Source organism: Callorhinus ursinus, unplaced genomic scaffold (genome assembly GCF_003265705.2).
Source record: "Callorhinus ursinus isolate GAN/ISIS: 27379988/994484 unplaced genomic scaffold, GSC_fseal_2.0 scaffold19, whole genome shotgun sequence".
Classification (NCBI taxonomy): Eukaryota; Metazoa; Chordata; class Mammalia; order Carnivora; family Otariidae; genus Callorhinus; species Callorhinus ursinus.
In genome coordinates, this window is record NW_027397081.1 from 16,720,909 (window position 1) to 16,740,418 (window position 19,510).

A 19,510-nucleotide genomic window follows, 5' to 3' on the forward strand; every position below is an offset into this window, starting at 1 on the left:
TCTGTCCTAACGGGGCGGGAGCGTGGTCTCCCCGTGACTGCACATGGATCTGTGTTCAGTGCAGCAGTCTGTCCTCATTTGCTTACCTGTTTTCCAGTGAGGCCTTTCTGATCCAGAGAGACATACTGAGACCCACAGATGTCAGATGTTCATTTGTTCTTCTTAATTTGATCTCCACACATCTTTATTCTTCCCAGATAAAAGTTAGAACCGCGTGTCCTGGAGGTGACTGAAGGTTGTTGGACTTTGAGCATCGGCCTCGCATCACCCATCCTGGGCTCCACCGCGGACGCAGAGAGTGTGTGTGACAGAGGGTCTGCCTGTGAAGCCCCCGGGGGTGGCCGCGTGCCCGGGCGCCCAGAGCGGGACTCGTTCCTCACCGTCCGGCAGCTGCACGGGTCTGTCAGGGGGGGAGCCCTGACTCTCTCACTCTGCTCTCCTCACTATTGGAAATTCATTTTGATTCAGAACAAAAACCAAATGTATAGAGCTTTGGGTGTAGGATATGAAATTTTACTTAGACTTAAGAAAAAGAGAAAATCAGATGTATTTATTTGACTTCATTCCGTATTTGAAAGCACATTTTAATTTTTATTTTGCCATGTTTTGTTTTAATTGAGTAGTGAGAGTTTTAGCCCTTCGTATTTAGTACACCCGAGGGTCAGTTGCTCCTAAAGCCAAGAGTTCCGGATGAGGTATTAGGAGGCTGGGTGGAGAGGCAGAGAGGAGGAAGTAAGCCGGGGAAGGGAGGAGCATCCAGCCTTCATGAAACTGTATTCCATGCCCTCTGCCACCCGGTAGGCACTGTCTTTGAGGCTAAGTATGCCCATGGCTCCTGCATGCAGAGGACTTGAGCTGTGTGCTACCCAGGTGGGCAGAGAGGTAGGTACGCTTCCTCCCACCTGAGGCAGGCACCTCTTCTCTGTAGCTGGGATCCACCCCCAATTAACAGAAAATCCTCAGTGTACTAAATAGCAGGCACTTGAAAATGGGTGTGTTTTCTTCTCTTCTTTTCTATTGAGGGTAGGGATTTGGGAGGGAGAGGAAAGCAAATTTTATTTTCTTGGCTATAAATTTGTTATTCTTGGTATTGTTCCATTTTTATAATTATACATTAGACCTGGGCACTTGTGTAAAATTATCCCTGCGGATGGAGCGGGAAGGAAAAACAAACAAATGGAGACACTTTGGATGGTGGCGGGGGTGGGGGTGCGGAGGAAGGGCGGGAGCGGGGGAAGAGTCCAGGAAGGTTAGCTAACTGAATCACTACTGAGTTGAACCATGGCTGTCATCAGCCACGGGTACTGCTGAATATAAGGCCAGTAACATTTTAGTACCTGGAGGTTTGACTCTAATACTAAGTTTGCACTGATGGTGCCAAAGGGCTCTTTGAGTTAAGAGGAGAGCCACGAGCGGAGTGGTGAGGATGTGGTGGAGAAGGCAGGGCTGCTCAAACCAGCTCCAGAACCACGTCCTCTGACTTCACTGCCGGGGCTTTCTCCACACTGGTGCGTGACTGACCTTCACCATTGCAGACCAGAACATACACTGGAAGCTGTGGGCAAGGGGTTGCTGACTGCCTGCTCTCGAATGAATCGTAGTATTGGCAGCACCCTACAGAGGATCAATGTTGCAGAATTGTGACTCGAGAACTCCTTCAGTTATATTGGCTTTCTGTGGTTTTCTTTGTGCATCGGGTATATGTGTTTTGGAGTATTTTTGCCAACTAGCACTAAATCATTTGTCAAATCTTCAAATTCTGTTAATATGCAAACCATTCCTCCACCGCTCATATCTTTCAGCAGTGGCCTCTGAACCCTGTGGGTAATCGGGATGTCATTTTACTCTTCCCCTGCACTCTCATGGCAAGTGATGAGGCTTCCCTACTACTACAACTTAACCAACTCATCCGTGTCCGCATTCCTGTTTCCTGCCTTTTCAAACCCGATCTAGGTTTTTAAGTAGCCTAACTCGGATCGTTGGATATCATCTCTAAATTAGAATGCTATTTTGAGTTGTAGACCAAGTATCAGTTAAACCAGAGTGGGAGTAAAAATTTTGGAAGCAGAAGCTAGTAAGTGAAGCTTGGGACTTGAACTTTCTGTAGCTCTTAAGCAGGTAGAATAGGAATGGTTACGTGCGGCTGGAAACAGGTAGTCACTCCCAGCTGAAAGGGTAACACACCTGCAGCCACATGACACCGGTGTCCTCAGCTGGCATTTAATCAGGAGAAAGGTAAATAAAAAATAGAACGTTCACCTTAAGTTCAGATAGTCCAGGGGTAGTCACGTGATTCTCTAGCATGCATTTAAGAAACTTTTAGGTTTCTGTTCTAGCTCAGCCAGATCTTGTCCTTAACAACGATTTGCTTTTCTTTTCCTGCAGTTTAACCTCTCCTTAGAACCGAGCTAACTGGAAAAATACTTTGACCATAGCTCTAGTACTTCCAAATAAATTCATACCTAGATTTTTAAATGAAGCCCCACAACAAAGTCTTAAGTCTGAAAAGGTTCCACAGTTTTGAGTGTTCTTTTTATCTTAACCAGCTTAACTTCTCCCCTCCTTCCTTCTCAGCCTCACCTCCCACACCCTCCTTTTCTTTGGGCCTTTATAATCACGTCCACTTTACTTTGATACCATATATGCCCTTCAGGATGATGGAATTAGATATTCATCCTGTCTTTGAGTGACAGTGGTCACCATCAAAGCTGTTTTCTCAAAGTTACTTGACTAAAAGCTGGATCCAAGGGTGGTGAACAAAGCAACCTCCCCAGAGCTGGAGAGCTGGGTTTTAGCCATTGAAGTGACCTGCTGTGACCCTGGGCTCTCTTCTGTGGGCCTAATGGGTCCTTTGCTATTAAATGGCAAATTACACTTGGAGTGTCTCCTTCCTTTTAGAGAACAGAGTTAATCAAGGCAAATCAGCAAGCCCCCAAAGTGCTATAATTTAAAATCATGATTACAGCCCTAGAAGCCATATATTTTGCATACTTTAAAATCAGCTAACTTGGACTGCCTGAGTTGTCTTGGCTTTTAGAACCTAAACTGTTATCTATTTATTATGTTTTACCATAAGAAGGTATATTTCATTAGCTTTTTGGCTTCCCATTCCCCAGAACAACTTCTAACCACTGTTAGAAAGGATGTGCCTCTTTATCTTATTTTTTTTTAAGATTTTATTTTTAAGTAACCTCTACACCCAACGTGGGGCTCAAACCCACAACCCCAAGATCAGGAGTCACATGCTCTATCGAGGGAGCCAGCTAGGCACCCCAAGGGTGTGTCTCATTAAAAACAGTTTTCTCTTTGTTTTTGGAGGAGAGAGGGGGAACCTAATGTGATTAAAGGAGACAAAGCTTATTTTTTTTCTTTTTCGAAGCTAAAGAAAATAATTACGCTTCCTGTGAGTTGTCTTTTACTTGCATACTTTTTTTGGGTGATGTTGGTAAATTAGGTATATTACATGGAGCTTCTGTATTTCAAACTGGAAACTGTCTTCTCCGAAGGTGGTATATGATGTTATTTTGAGCTACTAGAGCATTGGTCACTATTTCCTTCCCTGTATGTCACAGAGGGCATCACTGAGAAGTGTGTACAGAGGACCTCAAAATAGAAAATTCGGCAGGACCTAGTCCTCTTTCTGCTGGCTAGTTTATTCCCCTCTACCATTAGAGTTTTTGTTTTGCAAATCCTGTTTTCTTCTGACTGTCCCACCCCTTTTCAGAGATCGGCAAAATTGTTCTTACTTCAAGAAGAGTTTCTTTTGCCTCGTTCCTTATGCCTTCCCCACTGGTACTGATGGTTTTGATAATAAATTGGTAGAGAACAAAAATGTACCTCATAGAAGGAAGCCCTGTCTGCCATTTCCAGGTGCCAATGGCTAAGATGTACTGCAAAAGTGATATAACTGTAATGTGCACACTATTGGTTATTTTTAATAAGCCTCTTCCTACTAGAGCATTTTATTTTCCTTGTTCACCATACAATCATGTACTCTTTAACAGAAATTACTTTTAAAAAAATCTGGAACTATCTTTAAAAAAAACTTTATTAATAATCATGTATTTTTACTGATCACATTTTGAAATGCCTGAAAGACTTTATTGTTCTAATTATCCAGATGTACCTTTGTAAAATAGCTCTTTTATGAATTAGCTGATAAGGCTGTATGTTTCTGGAACAAAATATTCGTCATCTAAAAACTTTCTGTTTTCTGGGGTCTGGGAAAATAGAAAATGAGAGTTCAAATATTAAATATGCTTAAAGGAACCAAGGGTGTGACTTTTTATTTATATTCTTCTTGATCTGACTTACACAAGTTACACTGGAAAAGCTTACGCACCAAGGAGGCCTTAATTAATCTTACTGGCAGTGAGCGTCCCACATCTTGCTGCTTGTGAGAGCGTCTTTTCTAGTGAGACCAGCCGGCTGACCGCTAACGTGTGAGCCTCCATGAGACTAGCAGCTGGGAATGCCACTGCACATGGGGCAGTTTTACCTGAGGCTTAGTGCACATAGCGTACAATTCACTCCTTTCAAGTGTACAGTTCAGTGATTTTTGGTGTGTTTTTTTAAATTGTAAAACATGCTCATAAAAGTTGTCATTTTAACCATTTTTAAGTGTATGAATCAGTGGGAATAATGGTTCACTTGAAAATAACTTGGGCTTCCTGCTACCCTAAATGAAAATCTGATGTCTTTATTACCATCCTTATTCCCAATGCTGGAGTAACTAAAGGAGCAACACTTCTATGCTTTTATTGATCCCATTTCAACTCTGAAGGCTCACTGAGTTGGGCTTTTGGGTATGTTGGTTTTGACATAGAGGTATCATTTGACATTCTTGGGATGATATTTGAATTTTCAGTCATTCAGGGGCACATTTGGCTGATCTAATAAGTGTAGCAAAAAAATGCTTCATATTTTATAGGATTTTTTTAGTTCAGCCTTTTAAAAATTAAGGCTATTCAAATATCCTTTGAGGAAATTAACCTGTTAGTAGTTGCAGTTGTGTTTACAAGGATAGCTGGGAAGGGGGATGAATACCTCCTCCATTCGTACCTGCTCCTGGATGGCCATCTTCTAAGGAGAGCACTATCTCTGCGCTTGAGCAGTTCCTTTCACTTTGGGCTGCCCTCTTCGAAGCTATAGGACCAGCTCACCAAAGGTTCAATACCAACTTGAAAAATAAGAGGATCTATCCCGATGAGTAGTTGCTTTTCAGTGGAACATGATGTCTTCCTACTATGACGAATGTCCTAAAACATTACAGATAAATAGCTAGATGTGGGTGTTTCCCATTTTTCTTTTCTGTCATGTCAGGTATAATTCATCCTGCTCACAGCAAGCGCTTGCCTGATTTTAGCCATCAGGGGGCATGTTTGCTTTGCCGCCTATTGTTAGTGAGACACAATCGTTCCCTGAGCGTCAGCCAAGGCCTTGGTGTGAAATCATTGAAGGTAAGTAGAGCTCTGTTTCTCTTCTAATGTCTTTCCCCCTTATGTGATTAGGCTGCTTTTGGACCTAGGTATAACTTAAGGCTTCCCTTACAGCATTTTATTCCAGGGGATCCCTTTCTTTGTACAAGGGACCACAGGGTTGGGGCCACATGAACGCATTCCTGATCAAGAACAATAATTAGGGGACTCCGGGGTGGCTCAGTCGATGAAGCATCTGCCTTCGGCTCAGGTCATGATCCCAGGGTCCTGGGGTGGAGCCCCACATCGGGTTCCTGGCTCAGCGGGGAGCCTGCTTCTCCCTCTGCTGCTGTTCCCCCTGCTGTGCTCTCCCTCCCTCTCCTGTCAAATAAATAAAATCTTAAAAAAAAAAAAAAGAATAGGGTACATCTTGGTAATTCTTAAAATTTTTTGGAGAATTATCTGTACAGGTCAATTTTTTTCTGCTATCATTATTTTAAATGATGAAGGGGAGCAGTGCTCAATCGTTTTGATCTCAGGATCACTTCATACTCTTAAATTAAAATTATTGTGAGCCTCCCGGAGGAGCTTGTGTTCGTGTGGGCTGCATCTACTGACATTTACCTTATCAGAAATGAAAAAGGAAAATGTAATATGAAAAATGAGAAAGCCAATAAAAACCCAAAAAATTCATATAAAAAGTCATAAACCCATTACATGTTTTTATGAAAAATTTTATTTTCCACAATAAAATTATTCATGAGAAGAGTGTTTTATGGTTCCTCAAATGTCTTTAATTGTCTGTCTTAGTAGAAGACAACTGGATTCTCCTATCTACTTCTGCATGCAATCTGGTGTGCTATGTTGTTTTGGTTGAAGTATATGAAGAAAATCCAGCCTCACACAGACACATATTTTAAAAAGGGAAAAGTATTTTAATAGCCTTTTCAGATGATTGTGGATATTTCCATACTACACTGAAACTTGGTAAGTGGTAGTTTCTTAAAAGAGAGCAGCAATGTAGAATCTGAAGGCATATCAATGAAATTTTTATACCTTGTGACACTAAAATCCATCAGTCCATTTTATACTTTCAGTGTGCGAAGAATGGTATCTTTTACCTATGCATCATTTTGTAATATCCTGTATCGATAATTTGGAAAATACTGGTTTATGAACTGTGCAGGCCTTCAAATGTTGACACATTTCTTTATATAGAATCAAAAGCTCACATGTATTGATATCAACAACTGATCTCATTGGAAAAGTCTCACAGTGGTGGACACGTTTCCAAATTTGTAGTTTAACAAAAATAGTTACGACTCCCTGTATCCCTGAAAGTCTTGGGGACCACCAGGGTTTGCAGACCATACTTTGAGAACTGTTGGGGTGGTGAAAAGAGCCTGAACAGTTGGATTCAGTTCTAGCTCTTGTGCTCACTTGCTGCGTGACCCCGAGCAGATTACCCCCTGGGTTCCCTTTCCTCGGCTGCAGATCAGGATCAATAATACTTAAAGGAGTTGGGGGAAGTGAATGAGAAACCTCCAAGCATGTGACCAGTGTCTCTCTAAAGGTGGTGGTGGTGTTTTATTCTAGGAGTTAAATACTTAAAGCAGGAAAGGTGGAAAATGATTAGTGAATTTAGAATTTGTTAATCTCTCTCTTACTAATGCAGCCATATTTCATGTTTTATAATGGTTTTGTGTGTCCAAACTCTAGGCTCACGTGTGTGTGTGTGTGTGTGTGTGTGTGTGTGTGTGTGTGTGTGTGAGACACAGAGAGGGAGAGAAACAGGAGGGAGAGAATGTATGTTCATTTTTTAAAACTTGGTTGCTAGTCTCTGTTATACTTGTTTAACCTAGTTCTTTTAAATATAAAGAAAGAAAAAAACTTGGTGACTTAGTAAGAACCTTGTTTTGTTGTTTTTTTAAGATTGTATTTATTTGAGAGAGAGCATGAGTGGAGGGGAGGAGCAGGGGGAGAGGGACAAGCAGACACCCTGCTCAGACAGGGCTCAATCCAGGACCCCGAGATCATGACCCGAGCTGAAGTCAGACGCTTAACTGACTGAGCCACCCAGGTGCCCCAAGAACCTGGTTTTAAGAAACTTGTATATTGGACTTGTGCTGCTTTGGTGCTGCTGTGATAAGGGGGTGGGGTGTGGTCATAGTAGATGTCCCAGAAATTTCACAGTCACGTGTAACTAGTGGTGGTCATCTTGCTAAAAGCCTCCTTCCATTTGCAATGGGCTGATACTAGGGTTTATCTTCCAGTTTAGCTAGATCTTGGTAGTTTGGAAACATATTTCCTTGAAATATATGAGCTGCTTACATTTTTAATTAATGGGAAACTGAATTACATTGTGGTTAATGAGACTTTGTTTTATCTTCCTAAAAATGCATATATTGCTATATCTACTGCAGTAAGAGCATAAGCTATTTTCATATTCATATGTAAATATGAATATGAATTTGATATACTTTGAGACCTTTTCTGGAGAACGCAAACCCCGTAGCCCAGACATCGTGGCCTGAAGGGCGATGTGGGGCAGGGTTTCTGGGGTTTTCCCTGTCTTCCCCTCCTATCTGTGGGGAGAGAGCCATCCATAAGACCAAGGAAGCATGAGCAAACCAAACTTAAGTCCTTTCTGCTCTCTGCTCTCATGAGCTCATTGTCTAACCTGGAGCGAGTCATTTACCTCCTCTGGACCTCTGCTTTCTCATCCTCTACTGAGGAAGCTCTAGCCTCCCCTGGCCTCGTGTGTTTCTCCAAAACAAGAGTATGATTTTCATGTCACTCGCTGAAGTCTGTCTCTGGAAATTTCTGTTTCTCCTCTTCTTCTTTGGCATCTCTTCTTTTGAGAGAGTCCTCTCGTTCGTTGAGCATGACCTACGGTCTGATGAGGCATTATTTACATTTTTCCTTTTGTCCCGATCTCACTGCCAGTTTACAAGAAACTTGAAGGCTTTTGTGGAAGCAGATCTGACATTCCTGGTTCAGAGGAGACTTTCTGAGCAGAGACTGACAGATCTTTTTTTTCCTTTCTTTTTTTAATATGGAACGCTTCTCAAATTTGCGAGTCATCCTAGCACAGGGGCCATGCTAATCTTCTCTGTATCATTCCAATTTTAGTATACGTGCTGCCGAAGCAAGCACGAGACTGACAGATCTTACTTCCGTTCCTGCTCCTGTCCTGATAGATGGCCTCTTCCGAAAGGTTTATGAAATTTGGCAAATTCACAAAAGTTGAGTGCCCGGAACATGAGGCAGCTGGATTGATTATTTAGCTGGCAAATGCACCATCCGAAGAACTGGTCCAGACAGCAAGAATAAGTCCCAGAGAACTTGGAAGCTTTCATGCAATCAAATTTCTATAAACAGCTAAAGTAGAAGAGAAAGAGGCACAACAAAATCTTTCCTATGCTTTGCCACCTATTAAAAGTAAAAGCCTCAGATTTTCTCAACCTTTTCCTCTTCCTTTTGGAGAGTGGCCCCTTTGAGATAAATTCTAACTTGATTGGGCCGTCAGTGACATTTGGCCACGATACACACGGAGCCTAATGTTTGCTTCCTGTGGGGGTATCTGCAGTCTAATAGGAGTGTGTGGGGAAGGTTCTGGAGCTGTAAATGTGAGTTATGATAGGTTGACTTACATTCTGTCTCTTCAGAGAAGAGTCGAACTGCAATTATGACTGGGTACCCATAGGTGGATTAAAATAACCAGGAATCGAAGGCAGTTGGCTCAGGTCATGATCCTGGAGTCCCGGGATCGAGTCCTGCATCAGGGTCCCTGCTGAGCAGGGAGTCTGCTTCTCCCTCTGACCCTTCCCCCTCTCATGCTCTCTCTCTCTCTCATTCTCTCTCTCAAATAAATGGATGAAATCTTTAAAAAAAAAATAACCAGGAATCTTTCCATCTTGGGTCAGAGTACCTTGGCAGCGTGACTATAAGATTGACTGACGAATTGGTCAGTTTATTCCTAGCTTTGTTTCAGAAAACGAAGAGTTGGAGGAGCAAGGTGTTTGAAGATGTTTTGAGGGGGGAAAAAAAATGCTGGCCTTAGGGGAAAAAGGCAAAAAGTCAGGATCATTTACAATATTTGTTACTAGGGTCTGTGATTCTTTTTTTTTTTTTTCTTTCAAACTGTCTTTCTCATTTACTCCTTGCTCTGTTCCCACCGTGGCCAGGTCGTGTTGTACAAGGGGATATCGAAACCACCAGCATGAGACTGAGTTCCTGCTCTTCTCTCATGCCCCTGGCTTCCTATCCCGTTTTCCAAAAACCCACAACTTCCCTCATGTCACTCGCCTGCCCAAGAACCATAATGGCTTTATGGGGACTGCTGTAAGGAGATTGAACTCTTCTTGGTTTCTGAGATGTCCACGATTCATTTGGCCAACTTGATTTTCCCTCTCCTACCCATCATGACCCTTCGCCTCCAGTCAGGCTTAGCCTCCTCCCTGCCCCCCTCCCCTTGCCTCCAGGTGGTCCTTCCTCATCCTTTGCTTTGACACCAGCCTAGAGCAGACCTGTCTATCCATATCTGGCTCATCTTCCCAAGCTCCTTTTTCTCATTTTCTGCAACCGCTAGTTACCATTCTCTTTGCCCAGTTCTTTCTGCAGTTGTGGATTCCCCCTGTATTCCACCAACCCCCCACTTGCACTTAGGAGTACAAGTATATTTGGGTACCCTCTCTGCAGAGTAGTGTGCCACATCTTGGGGAGGACTCAGCGGTGAGGATGAAAGTAGTAGCTACAGCGTACAAAGTACATGGCAGGTGCCGTCCCTTTACGTACGTTACCTCTAATCTTCACAAGCGCCCCGAGAGGTAAGTGGTTTTTCTGTTTTTCTCCTTTTCTTTTTTTTAAACTAATGAGGTAACTGAAGCTTGTGGTGATTCTGATGTCCTAGTGGAAAATCCAGAATTCAGGAGGAGATCTGGCTTCCACTGAAGCCTTGTCTTTATGACCCTACTGTGGAAATAGTTTTTCCCTTAAAGGTGTGTTTCCAGTCAAATAGCGAAGACAAGTGCATGACTATTGCTTTTTTGCCTTTCTCCCTTACTAAATTGCAAGTTACTTATGCTGGACCCAGGGGTAGAAATTTGTGTTTCATTTCAGCTGTTTGATCTCGGGACTGGTCTGGACCCAGCTGAACATAAAAAGAATAAATCCAACAACTGAATCACACTGAGCAGAGTAGAAAGGGGAACAGGTAGTAGACAGGGAAGCTAGTGGGAAGCTACACTAATAGCCAACAAGAGGCTTGAAATCGGTCATGACAGATTAGGGGGAAATGGCATAGTCGAGGTGGAGTTTACAGATATTGGCATGTAAGTTACTATGCAGGAGAAGGAGGAGTTAAAAAAAAAAAAAAAAGACTTTCGTGCACCTGAGAGATTGGTGTTGCCATTAACAGAAGTGGGGAAGCATGAAGGAGGGAGGCTGTCAGGGGAAATTAGTTCCATTTGCCACGTGTTTAGGCAGCGGTCTATCAACAGACATGTCCGCCAAGAAGCTGCAAGTGCGGTCCTGGAGACAAAGTGAACTGAGTCCCACATGTTAGTGTCCTGGCTGGATATAGAACAGGAACCCTGCATTCATAAAACCTCGGAGTGGAAAACACTTCAGAGTCCATCCACTGATGAGCTGGTCAACAACAACAAAAAAATGGCACATCCACACAATGGAATGTTATCTGGCCATTAACAGGAATGATGCATGCTACCACATGACGGTCCTTGGAAACTTCCTGCCAGGTTACAAAATACCACAGATTGTATGATTCATTTACCTGAAATGTCTAAAATAGGTGATTCCATAGAAACAGAAAGCAGATTACTGGTTGCCAGAGGCTGGAAGATGGGAGAATACGAATGAGTATGAAGGGATCAAAATGCTCTGAAATTTGATGGTGGTGACAGTTACACAATCTCCCAGATACACAAAGAGCCATTGAATGGTACACTTAAAAAGGGTGAATTCTATGGTATGTGAATTACATCTTTTAAAAAAATGAAAGAAAAACAATTACCTCCGAGATTGCCTCCTTTGTTCCCCTACTGAGTGATTCAAGGCTTTCATCCTTCCCCTATTTACACTCCTCACACATGCTTCAACAGCCCCTGTCACAGGGAACTCACCGTCCACACACCTCATAGGGTTGTGTTGATGAAAACGAAGGAATAAATGTAAAGCATGTAGTACCTAGCACATAGTCAACACTTGATCAATGGCATAATTTTTTTCTTACTTCTCGCCTGCCCTTTACAACACAAAATACCTGGGAAGAGCTCAATCACTCCATGTGTTTGGTCATCCAATAACCTAAAAAGCCTGTAGCACCAAGTTGAACCAATGACCCTGTTGGAATAATCTGTGAAACCATAAGGTTGGTTAGTGGTCTTGTTTTTTAAGAATCTCGATGGGGTCTACTGATGCTTTGACTGCCAATGAGGTCAGTTGGCTAGTAAGCTTGTTTTTCCCCTTCATGAGACACGCACCCAGTGTGGTCAGAGATCGGAGGCGCTGTTGGATTGGGACAACTGTGGGAACGCCCATCAAGATGCGGGGGAGTTCTATGTTTAGTTTCAACGTCTCAACCCCTTCCCCAAAATGCCAATGATATTAAGAGCTGAGAGCGGTCTTAATCAAACATTAGACAGCTGACCCAAACCTTCCTAACAGCCCTCTGCTTTTTGGTAACTGAAAGATAGAAACAAACCTAGTTTGTAAAGGGAGTGAGTGATTAGTTGCTTCCTAGATTCTTATCCTGATCTCAGACTTTTTCTCCCAGTTTTGGCTAAGGTCAGGCAAATACGGTGAAATGATATGGCACCAAAATCCTAGGCAGGAGACCGTCTATTTAGGTTCAATCATCTAGAAGATTTGGACACCTTTTACAAGCCATTTGTTATATGACATTAGTCCAGTGCAACCCTGGTGGTAGCTGAAGATGTCTGGGTAATCTCTTGGATTGCTTCATAAAACACTGTAATAAACCCAATAGGAGAAGCCCTCAATAGCCTTGCACGAAGGGGACGTCCCTCCCACCTCTCATTTCTTCTGCTTCCTATTCCCCACCCCCTCACCCACCAGCAATGCTGGGCAGCTGGAACCACGGAACACCAGGGTTCCTTTCAGAGGAACGAAACACCCGAAATGTCCCCACCTGCTTTCTTAACTGGTCAGTTGGTTTCCGGATGTCAGTAGTGTGAAGTATTTTTCCTAATCAATGTTTTAACCTCCTCGATATTTATTCAGCTAGATTGAATATACTCTATTCAGTGGAATGCGACGGACGGGAAAATAAATCTGAATTTTGCTTCTCTGGAGACATCATAGTATTTCTAATTATCTGAGGTTAATGTTTTGCCAAGATGTTAACGGGCTGTTTGCCTGCTGGGGATGTCATTACTTCTTCCTTCCTTCAGCCGCCAAACAAAAGGTTTTGAATGAACTTGGAAACCAAGCTTAATTTCTTGACGACTCCTCTGGCTTTGAATCTCATTCTCTGTTCCTTGCCATTGTAGATCATTTGGTGCTCCTATCTGTCCATTTCCTCTGATCCTTGCCACTGATAATATGATTAAACCCTCCATTCTGTTGCTTTTCATTTACTTCAAATTATTGCTGATTATGTGTGCTGTATTTTCTTTATTTAGACCCAAGACATAATTAGGGAAGAGAGATGGACAAAGGAGTCTATTCTTTTCTGTCTCTCACCATGGTGTTGGGTGGAAAATGCTGCCCAGCTCCTCGGGTAAGATCCCAGCTAGTCCAAGTCTTTTGTAGCAGTTGGGGCGGGGCGGGGGAGGAGGTGCCTAGCTACTCAAATCCAGATGTATGATGGTAGCTTATTTGTCTTACTTTGTGTTTAATGAGATTCTTCAGATATTGTTACTTTGAAGTACTGCTTCTATTTTATCTAACATTCATTAAATGTCAACCATGTGCTCTGTTGCACACGAAGAATAGTATGGTTCTGTCTGGATTAAGAATCTAGAATGCTTGTGGGTTTAGTTTCAATGCTGGTGACTAAAAATATATATCTAGTGGACAGTGTATGTCGTCGTAGGGTATGTTTTCCAAATATTTTCCATGAAATTAATACACATTAGACCCTGCCCCTGGGAGAGACATATATAAAACAAGGCACAAGGAGAGAGCTATAAATAAAATATACTGGAACTTATTTTAAAAGTCAGATTGATCTAAAAGAGATTTAAGTTTTGCTCTTGTTTCGAGTGATTGGTTGAATTTTCTAGCTATTTTGGGTTTTGGTCTTACCAATGTTTTCCATTCTACAAAGAACATTTTGATCTTTGCATTTGGCCCAAGGCAGAATGGGTGGCGTGGCTCAGTTACAAGGAGCAGAAGTGTGGACTGCAGCTCACTTAATCAAGAAGTGGCATAGCTTTGTTCCATTAAACACTTTGTTCCTCAGGTTCTATATGTATTACATCAGTGGGGGTGCCTGGCTGGCTCAGTCTGTAGAGTGAGTGACTCTTGATCTCAGGGTCATGAGTTCAAGCCCCACATCGGGCATGGAGCCTACCTAAAGTAAAAGAGAATGAATGAAAGAAAGAATGAATGAATGAATGAAACTAGGTAGGTATTACATCAGGATGGCAGAGCGGTTAAGATAGAACTGTGGTGGAAGGGGAATTTTCTTGTTTAAAAAATCAGAAAATACACCTTGAAGGCTCATTGTTTACTACGACTTGGGTGATATTCCCATCTTTGAAATGGGGATAACACCACAAGTAACAGGGCTGTGATGAAAACACAGATCTATGATGGCGGCGGCGGTGGTGAGAGCACATTATAAACTGTGACGTGGGGTGCAAATGTCAGTTGTTAGAATGGTAGGGAGATGGCCCAGGGACCTACATCATAACAAAAATGAAAGGTATGTATCTTGAGAATGCTTTCTGTGTGAGCGGTTTATTTTGTTTTTCATGAGTAGGGTGCGGGGGCGGCAGCGTGGAGATGAGGACTGGAGTTAAGGGGGTGGACTCCTACAGAAGGGCCTCTCCTGCCTCACCGGAAGGAGTGAAGGGGCTTCCGGAGGGCAGGGACCACATCGCCTCATATTTGCCTCCCCAGCACCTAGGACAGGGCCTGGCACCCAGCAATCAGTGAGCAGAATGTTCATGAAACCCCAAAGCAGATCCTTATAGGAGCATGAGAAAATACAAATCTTGTCTCTGGGGGTTAGGAAAGAGAAGACTTACATTCTATTCTGGTTATTAAATATCTAAATATTTATGTTTAGGTATTTTTGCTTGGGTCTGCTTTTGCCTTTTTTTTTTTCAATTTAGTTTCTCTATTTTCTCTTTCCCCGCCAAATTTTTAAGTCACCTCTACAGTCTGCCTAATTAGCATTTGAAAAGCAGTGCACTCCATCAGACTGAGGGGGCCGGCAGGGAAGGATAACTTGGAGTCGATTTGTATTCCAAAGAACAGGGTATTACTGTGCGTGCTGAGCGTCACCCAAGTGCTTAACGCTTGAAAATGCATGAAGAAAACCATCCTTCCTCTAGCAGGTGGTACAGTCTGATTCCAAGGCATAAAAGCAGTAGATATATTGAGATACTTTTTCATTTTTCTCCACTCACTGTTTTCCTTCCTGAATGTGTACGCATATGTGCACATTATAAGAAGTCATTTAAAAAACAAGCACGATGTTCATCTATTCAAATTGGTCTTATTTGGGAACTATCGTCCTGTCTTGTAAATAGATTTCCTTCTTTAACAAGGCCATTAATGCTATTTACCTAGTAACACTTGAGTGTATCAATAATATTAATTTTGTCAATAGAGGATTTAAGTGATTATTGCATTTTCTAATATTAAGTATCTTCACTGCGTTTAAAGAAAAGTGCCCATGCATCTAAAGAGAAAAGCCCAAGCATGTAAGGCACGTGTTTACTTCCAACAATAAGAGTTACATTTCTCCAAAGATTGACTTTTTTTTTTTTTTTTTTGCCTCGGGCCAAGGAGACAGACTGAGAATCCAAGAATTTAGAGATGGAAGGTACCTCATTCAACCTCCTAATCCAATGCTGGAATCCCTTCTCTGGCAATCCTGGCAGATGGCCATCCATCTGCTTGTATACTTCCAATGCTGGGAAGCTCATTATCTCCTGAGGCAACTCATAAATTCTTTCTTATTTGAGCTAAAATCGGCCTGTAGCTTTTATCCATTGGTCCTGGGTGTGGAGGAAATAGGAAAGATCTTCAGTGTTTGAAGACAGCTATCACATCTTCCTTTAGTCTTTTTTAAATTAAGATAACTGGATGCTTCTAAATTAAGACTTTCACCTGGTATCTGGAAGAGTAAGGATGTAAACAACTGAGTGTTAAACCAGGCAGTACCCAATACAAAACTTCTGCTACAAAGCAGCTAGTGGGTAAGCGTCTCTCTCTCTCTTTTTTTTTTTTAAGATTTATTTATTTATTTTGAGAGAGTGAGAATGAGAGAGAGAGAGAGAGAGAGAGCACGTGAGAGGAGGGAAGGCCAGAGGGAGAAGCAGTTTCCTCGCTGAGCAGGGAGCCCGATGCGGGACTCGATCCCAGGACTCCAGGATCACGACCCGAGCCAAAGGCAGTTGCTTAACCAACTGAGCTACCCAGGCGCCCGGGTAAGCGTCTCTTTTATATTCAAACTTGGCCATAGCTCACCGCACAGTACAGTTCTCGAACGTAACTCATCCCTCATTTAGCTAGGAGTAGTAAGAAATCCGTCCTGGGTGAATAGAAATCCTACTACCTTATTCTTTTTACTATTCTGAATTCCTTCAGAGGGAACAAGCTCCCAAAATTGCTATGAGATAAAATGTAAAAGTTTTCCTTTAGAAGGGAAAATTAAATGCACCAGAACATATATTTTTGAAAGTAGGAACTATGTCCAGTTTTTCTTTCTGTCCCCCTGAGTGCCTAATATCATTCCTGGCAGATGGAAGCTGCTTGCTGATTTATTGTTTTATTGAGCTGAAAAAGAGAACTAGCCAACCTTATGTTGAAATATACATGTATTTGGGAATGCACATACACACACATCTATCTACCTACCTACCTAACTGTAGAGAGACATATATACACATACATATGCACACACATTTTTTTTACCTTTATACTATCCTGGGGTCGTTTTATAATAATTCATAGGAAAACTTAATGCCACAGTGCAGACCAAACTGTTCTCTGGATAAGCTGCAAACCCCAACTACCTGGGGTGATATGAAAAGTGGCATCGTATTTATTTATTTAGTTAGTTAGTTACTTACTTCTTTTGGTGTCTTATATATTTTTTAAAGACTTTATTTATTTATTTGAGAGAGAGAGAGAGAGAGGCAGGGGGCTGGGGAAGAGGGAGAGAGAGAATCCCAAGCAGATTCCCCACTGAGTGCAGAGCCCGATGCAGGGCTGGATCCCAGGACTCCGGCATCAGGACCCAGGCTGTGGCCAAGAGTTGGACACCCAACCAACTGCACCGCCCCAGGCACCCCTTGCCATCTTATTGTTGTATCCTGAGGTTGTTGCACTGTGAAGGCAGACCCTCTCCTGTGTCCCCTCACTGCTAAAGCGATCATACTTTGCTCCCAGGTAGAATGTGCACCCCTGTTCCTCATCTCCCCTCGCTCTTCCTCCCGCTCGACTGTAGAGCTTCTTCAGTTCCTCTTGTTCTTGGGGACCTTGGACAATAGTGAAAGGGTGAGAAAATGTATAACTTCTTCAGTCGTTGCTTAGCGCTTCACCCAATTTGACCTAAGTGGGCTTATCCCCTTCTCACAGAGGATTTGCTCAGCGTCCTTCATTCAGGGTGCTTACCTCCCGGAGCCAGAAGCCCTGAGTTTTAACCCAACGTTGCCACCTCCTTACTGAGTGATTTGTGTCTATAACACGATATCGTGAAACCTGCCTAGACCATGAGCTCAAATGAGGAAAGGTGGGTGTGGAAGCAGAAAGCCCACCACAAGGAAGATGCTGCGTGTAGAAGTGCGCGTAGTACCCCTGCTATCTTGGCACCAGTTACCAGCCTTGATGGTGCAGGTGAGCGCCATGCCCCTTCCCACATGGGTGCAGGCCAAGGGGCAGGCCTCCGGCCGCAGTGTAGGTCTGAAGATCCAGGCAGAGCGTTACGGTGCATACCCAAGCCCGTGTGTGCTGAAGACCCTCGGTCCCAACGCTGGACTTGCCATAAGCCACAGGTGCCCACTGCTTGCCTCCCCCCAGCCCCCGGCCCAGTCTGCCAGCCTAGACCATCACCATGCAACGGAGTTCACTGTATGTGAAAGATCACACAGAAAATACCTGATATCAGAAAGCACCAGAACTGTGAGAAGAGATGATATTTTTTATTTGACTAAACCCCAAGAGGCCAAGCCTGGATTTGTCTTGTTTTCTATTTCGTCTCCAGGGCCCGGCGCATAATAGGTACCGAAGATTTCTGGAAGAAGAACAAATTGCCATGGCGGCTTATCTCCTCTGCAGAGTAGTAAATGGAAACTGAGACACAGGGTGGGGACGAATTAGGTTCTGACGTCGAGAGCAGAGAGGCCTACAGAAGGAGGGGCAGGTTGTATTCTGATCAAGGAGGAGCCAAGTTTTCGATGTAATTTCAGTGTGAGCAGAATCCTGTATGCCTAGACTAGTAAAATGGAGATAAGAAAGGTTGGGGGAAGGGAGCTGCATCAGAACGCAGTCGTCGGGTGGAGGTGGGGCTTTTTCACATAGTGAAAGACATAGTCTTTGCAGTCAGCTAGGCTGAGAGACGTGCCGCCTTGGGGCCCGGGGGCTGTGCACATCGAAACCCACAGGTGTACCTATCTGCTCTTTGCCGACACTTGGCCATGATGTCATTAAGCAAAACCACTGTTAAGTGCCTCCTTCAAGGCAGGAGTAAAAATCAAAGTAAAATCAAAGAATAATTCTCTTTCTCATTTCAGTTCTGCTTCTCAACTGGTTCTGTTAGACATTACCTTTTAGGAATGAACCATGTATCCCCCAAACAGGCGACAAGAAGGACAGAGAATTATTCCATTTAACTTGGAGTTGGAGTGTTGCTGCATTTAACACCGTGGGGCCAAAAGGGTGTGCGGTCGGGCTCTTGCTATCTTCAACCTCAAGGCCCTCAAGCAGAACCCTACATTCAGCTTAGGTTTATAAAGGCTTCAAGCTTAGCGGGGACCAATGGTTCATACTGCCCATCAGGAAATCCCATCTGGCTCACTGAGACCAGTGACGGAAGCAAATTCAATGTGCCAGATTGCATACCTTACTAACTCCTACTTCATGTTGGTTCAGTCATTCAACACATTTACTGAGCACCTATTATCCCAGGCATTCTGCTGTTAATAGATCTTCTTTAAGTCCGTACTCTCATTATGAACCTGTGATTAACCTTCAAAGGGATCTTTGGAAAAGAGGTGGTAGGTAAATTTAAGAACAACTATTCTGCTCTGTGGATCTACCTGAGGAAAATACAAAGAAGGGAGACGCTAAAAATAAATCCAGGTGAACAAGTCCGTAGTCTTTAAGCGCACACAGACCAGAATCAAGTAAGTAACCATAAGCTCTAGTAAGTGCAAGAGAATTCTAGAGAGGGGAGTAATTAATTCTGCTGGGAAGGGACCAGATAGCAGGGGAGGAGCAACTTCCTGTAGGAGGAGATTCCTAAACTGAGTTGTGTGTGTGTGTGTGTGTGTGTGTGTGTGTGTGTGTGTGTGTGTGTATGGGGGAGAGGGGCTTCCGGGCCGAAATCAGTGTGTTAACATTCACAGAAGGCTCACAGAGCATTAAACAGGAGGACCAGGGAACTAACTGTGGGCAGCTTGGCACGGATGGAGAAGAACTGTGGGCAGTAGTGGGAGATGGGTGAGCTGAGGGGCTGTGCTGAGGCGTGTTGGACTCAGTTTTACTTTATAGGCCACATGGGGTCATGAAAGTATTTTAAGCTGGGGTGCGAAGTAGTCGTGCTGGTTTTAGATCCATCACTTGGACATTTGTGGGGTGTTAGGGGGCCAGTCTAAAGGCAGGGACATCCGTTAGAGACTGCTGCACCAGTTTCTAAGAGGCGGTGACACAGG

The 19,510-nt window shown here is 43.3% G+C and overlaps 1 protein-coding gene and 1 non-coding gene across 8 annotated transcripts in view; one reads left to right on the top strand and one right to left on the bottom strand.

Moving 5' to 3' along the window:
• The window catches only part of ARHGEF12 (Rho guanine nucleotide exchange factor 12), a 151,466-nt gene extending 147,197 nt beyond the window's left edge, over positions 1-4,269 (top strand). For all 7 annotated transcript variants that reach the window (XM_073903856.1, XM_073903858.1, XM_025893525.2 and 4 more), the window contains one exon: positions 198-4,269. In XM_073903856.1, coding sequence (XP_073759957.1) covers positions 198-208 — 11 coding nt within the window. In that variant the 3' untranslated portion in view covers positions 209-4,269. The remainder of the gene's footprint in view (positions 1-197) is intronic.
• Positions 4,270-8,466: 4,197 nt separating this feature from the next.
• Positions 8,467-8,573, bottom strand: LOC112840644 (U6 spliceosomal RNA). The gene has a single exon (XR_003212542.1). It is a non-coding gene; the product is annotated as a U6 spliceosomal RNA (small nuclear RNA).
• Between the last annotated feature and the right edge of the window lie 10,937 nt (positions 8,574-19,510).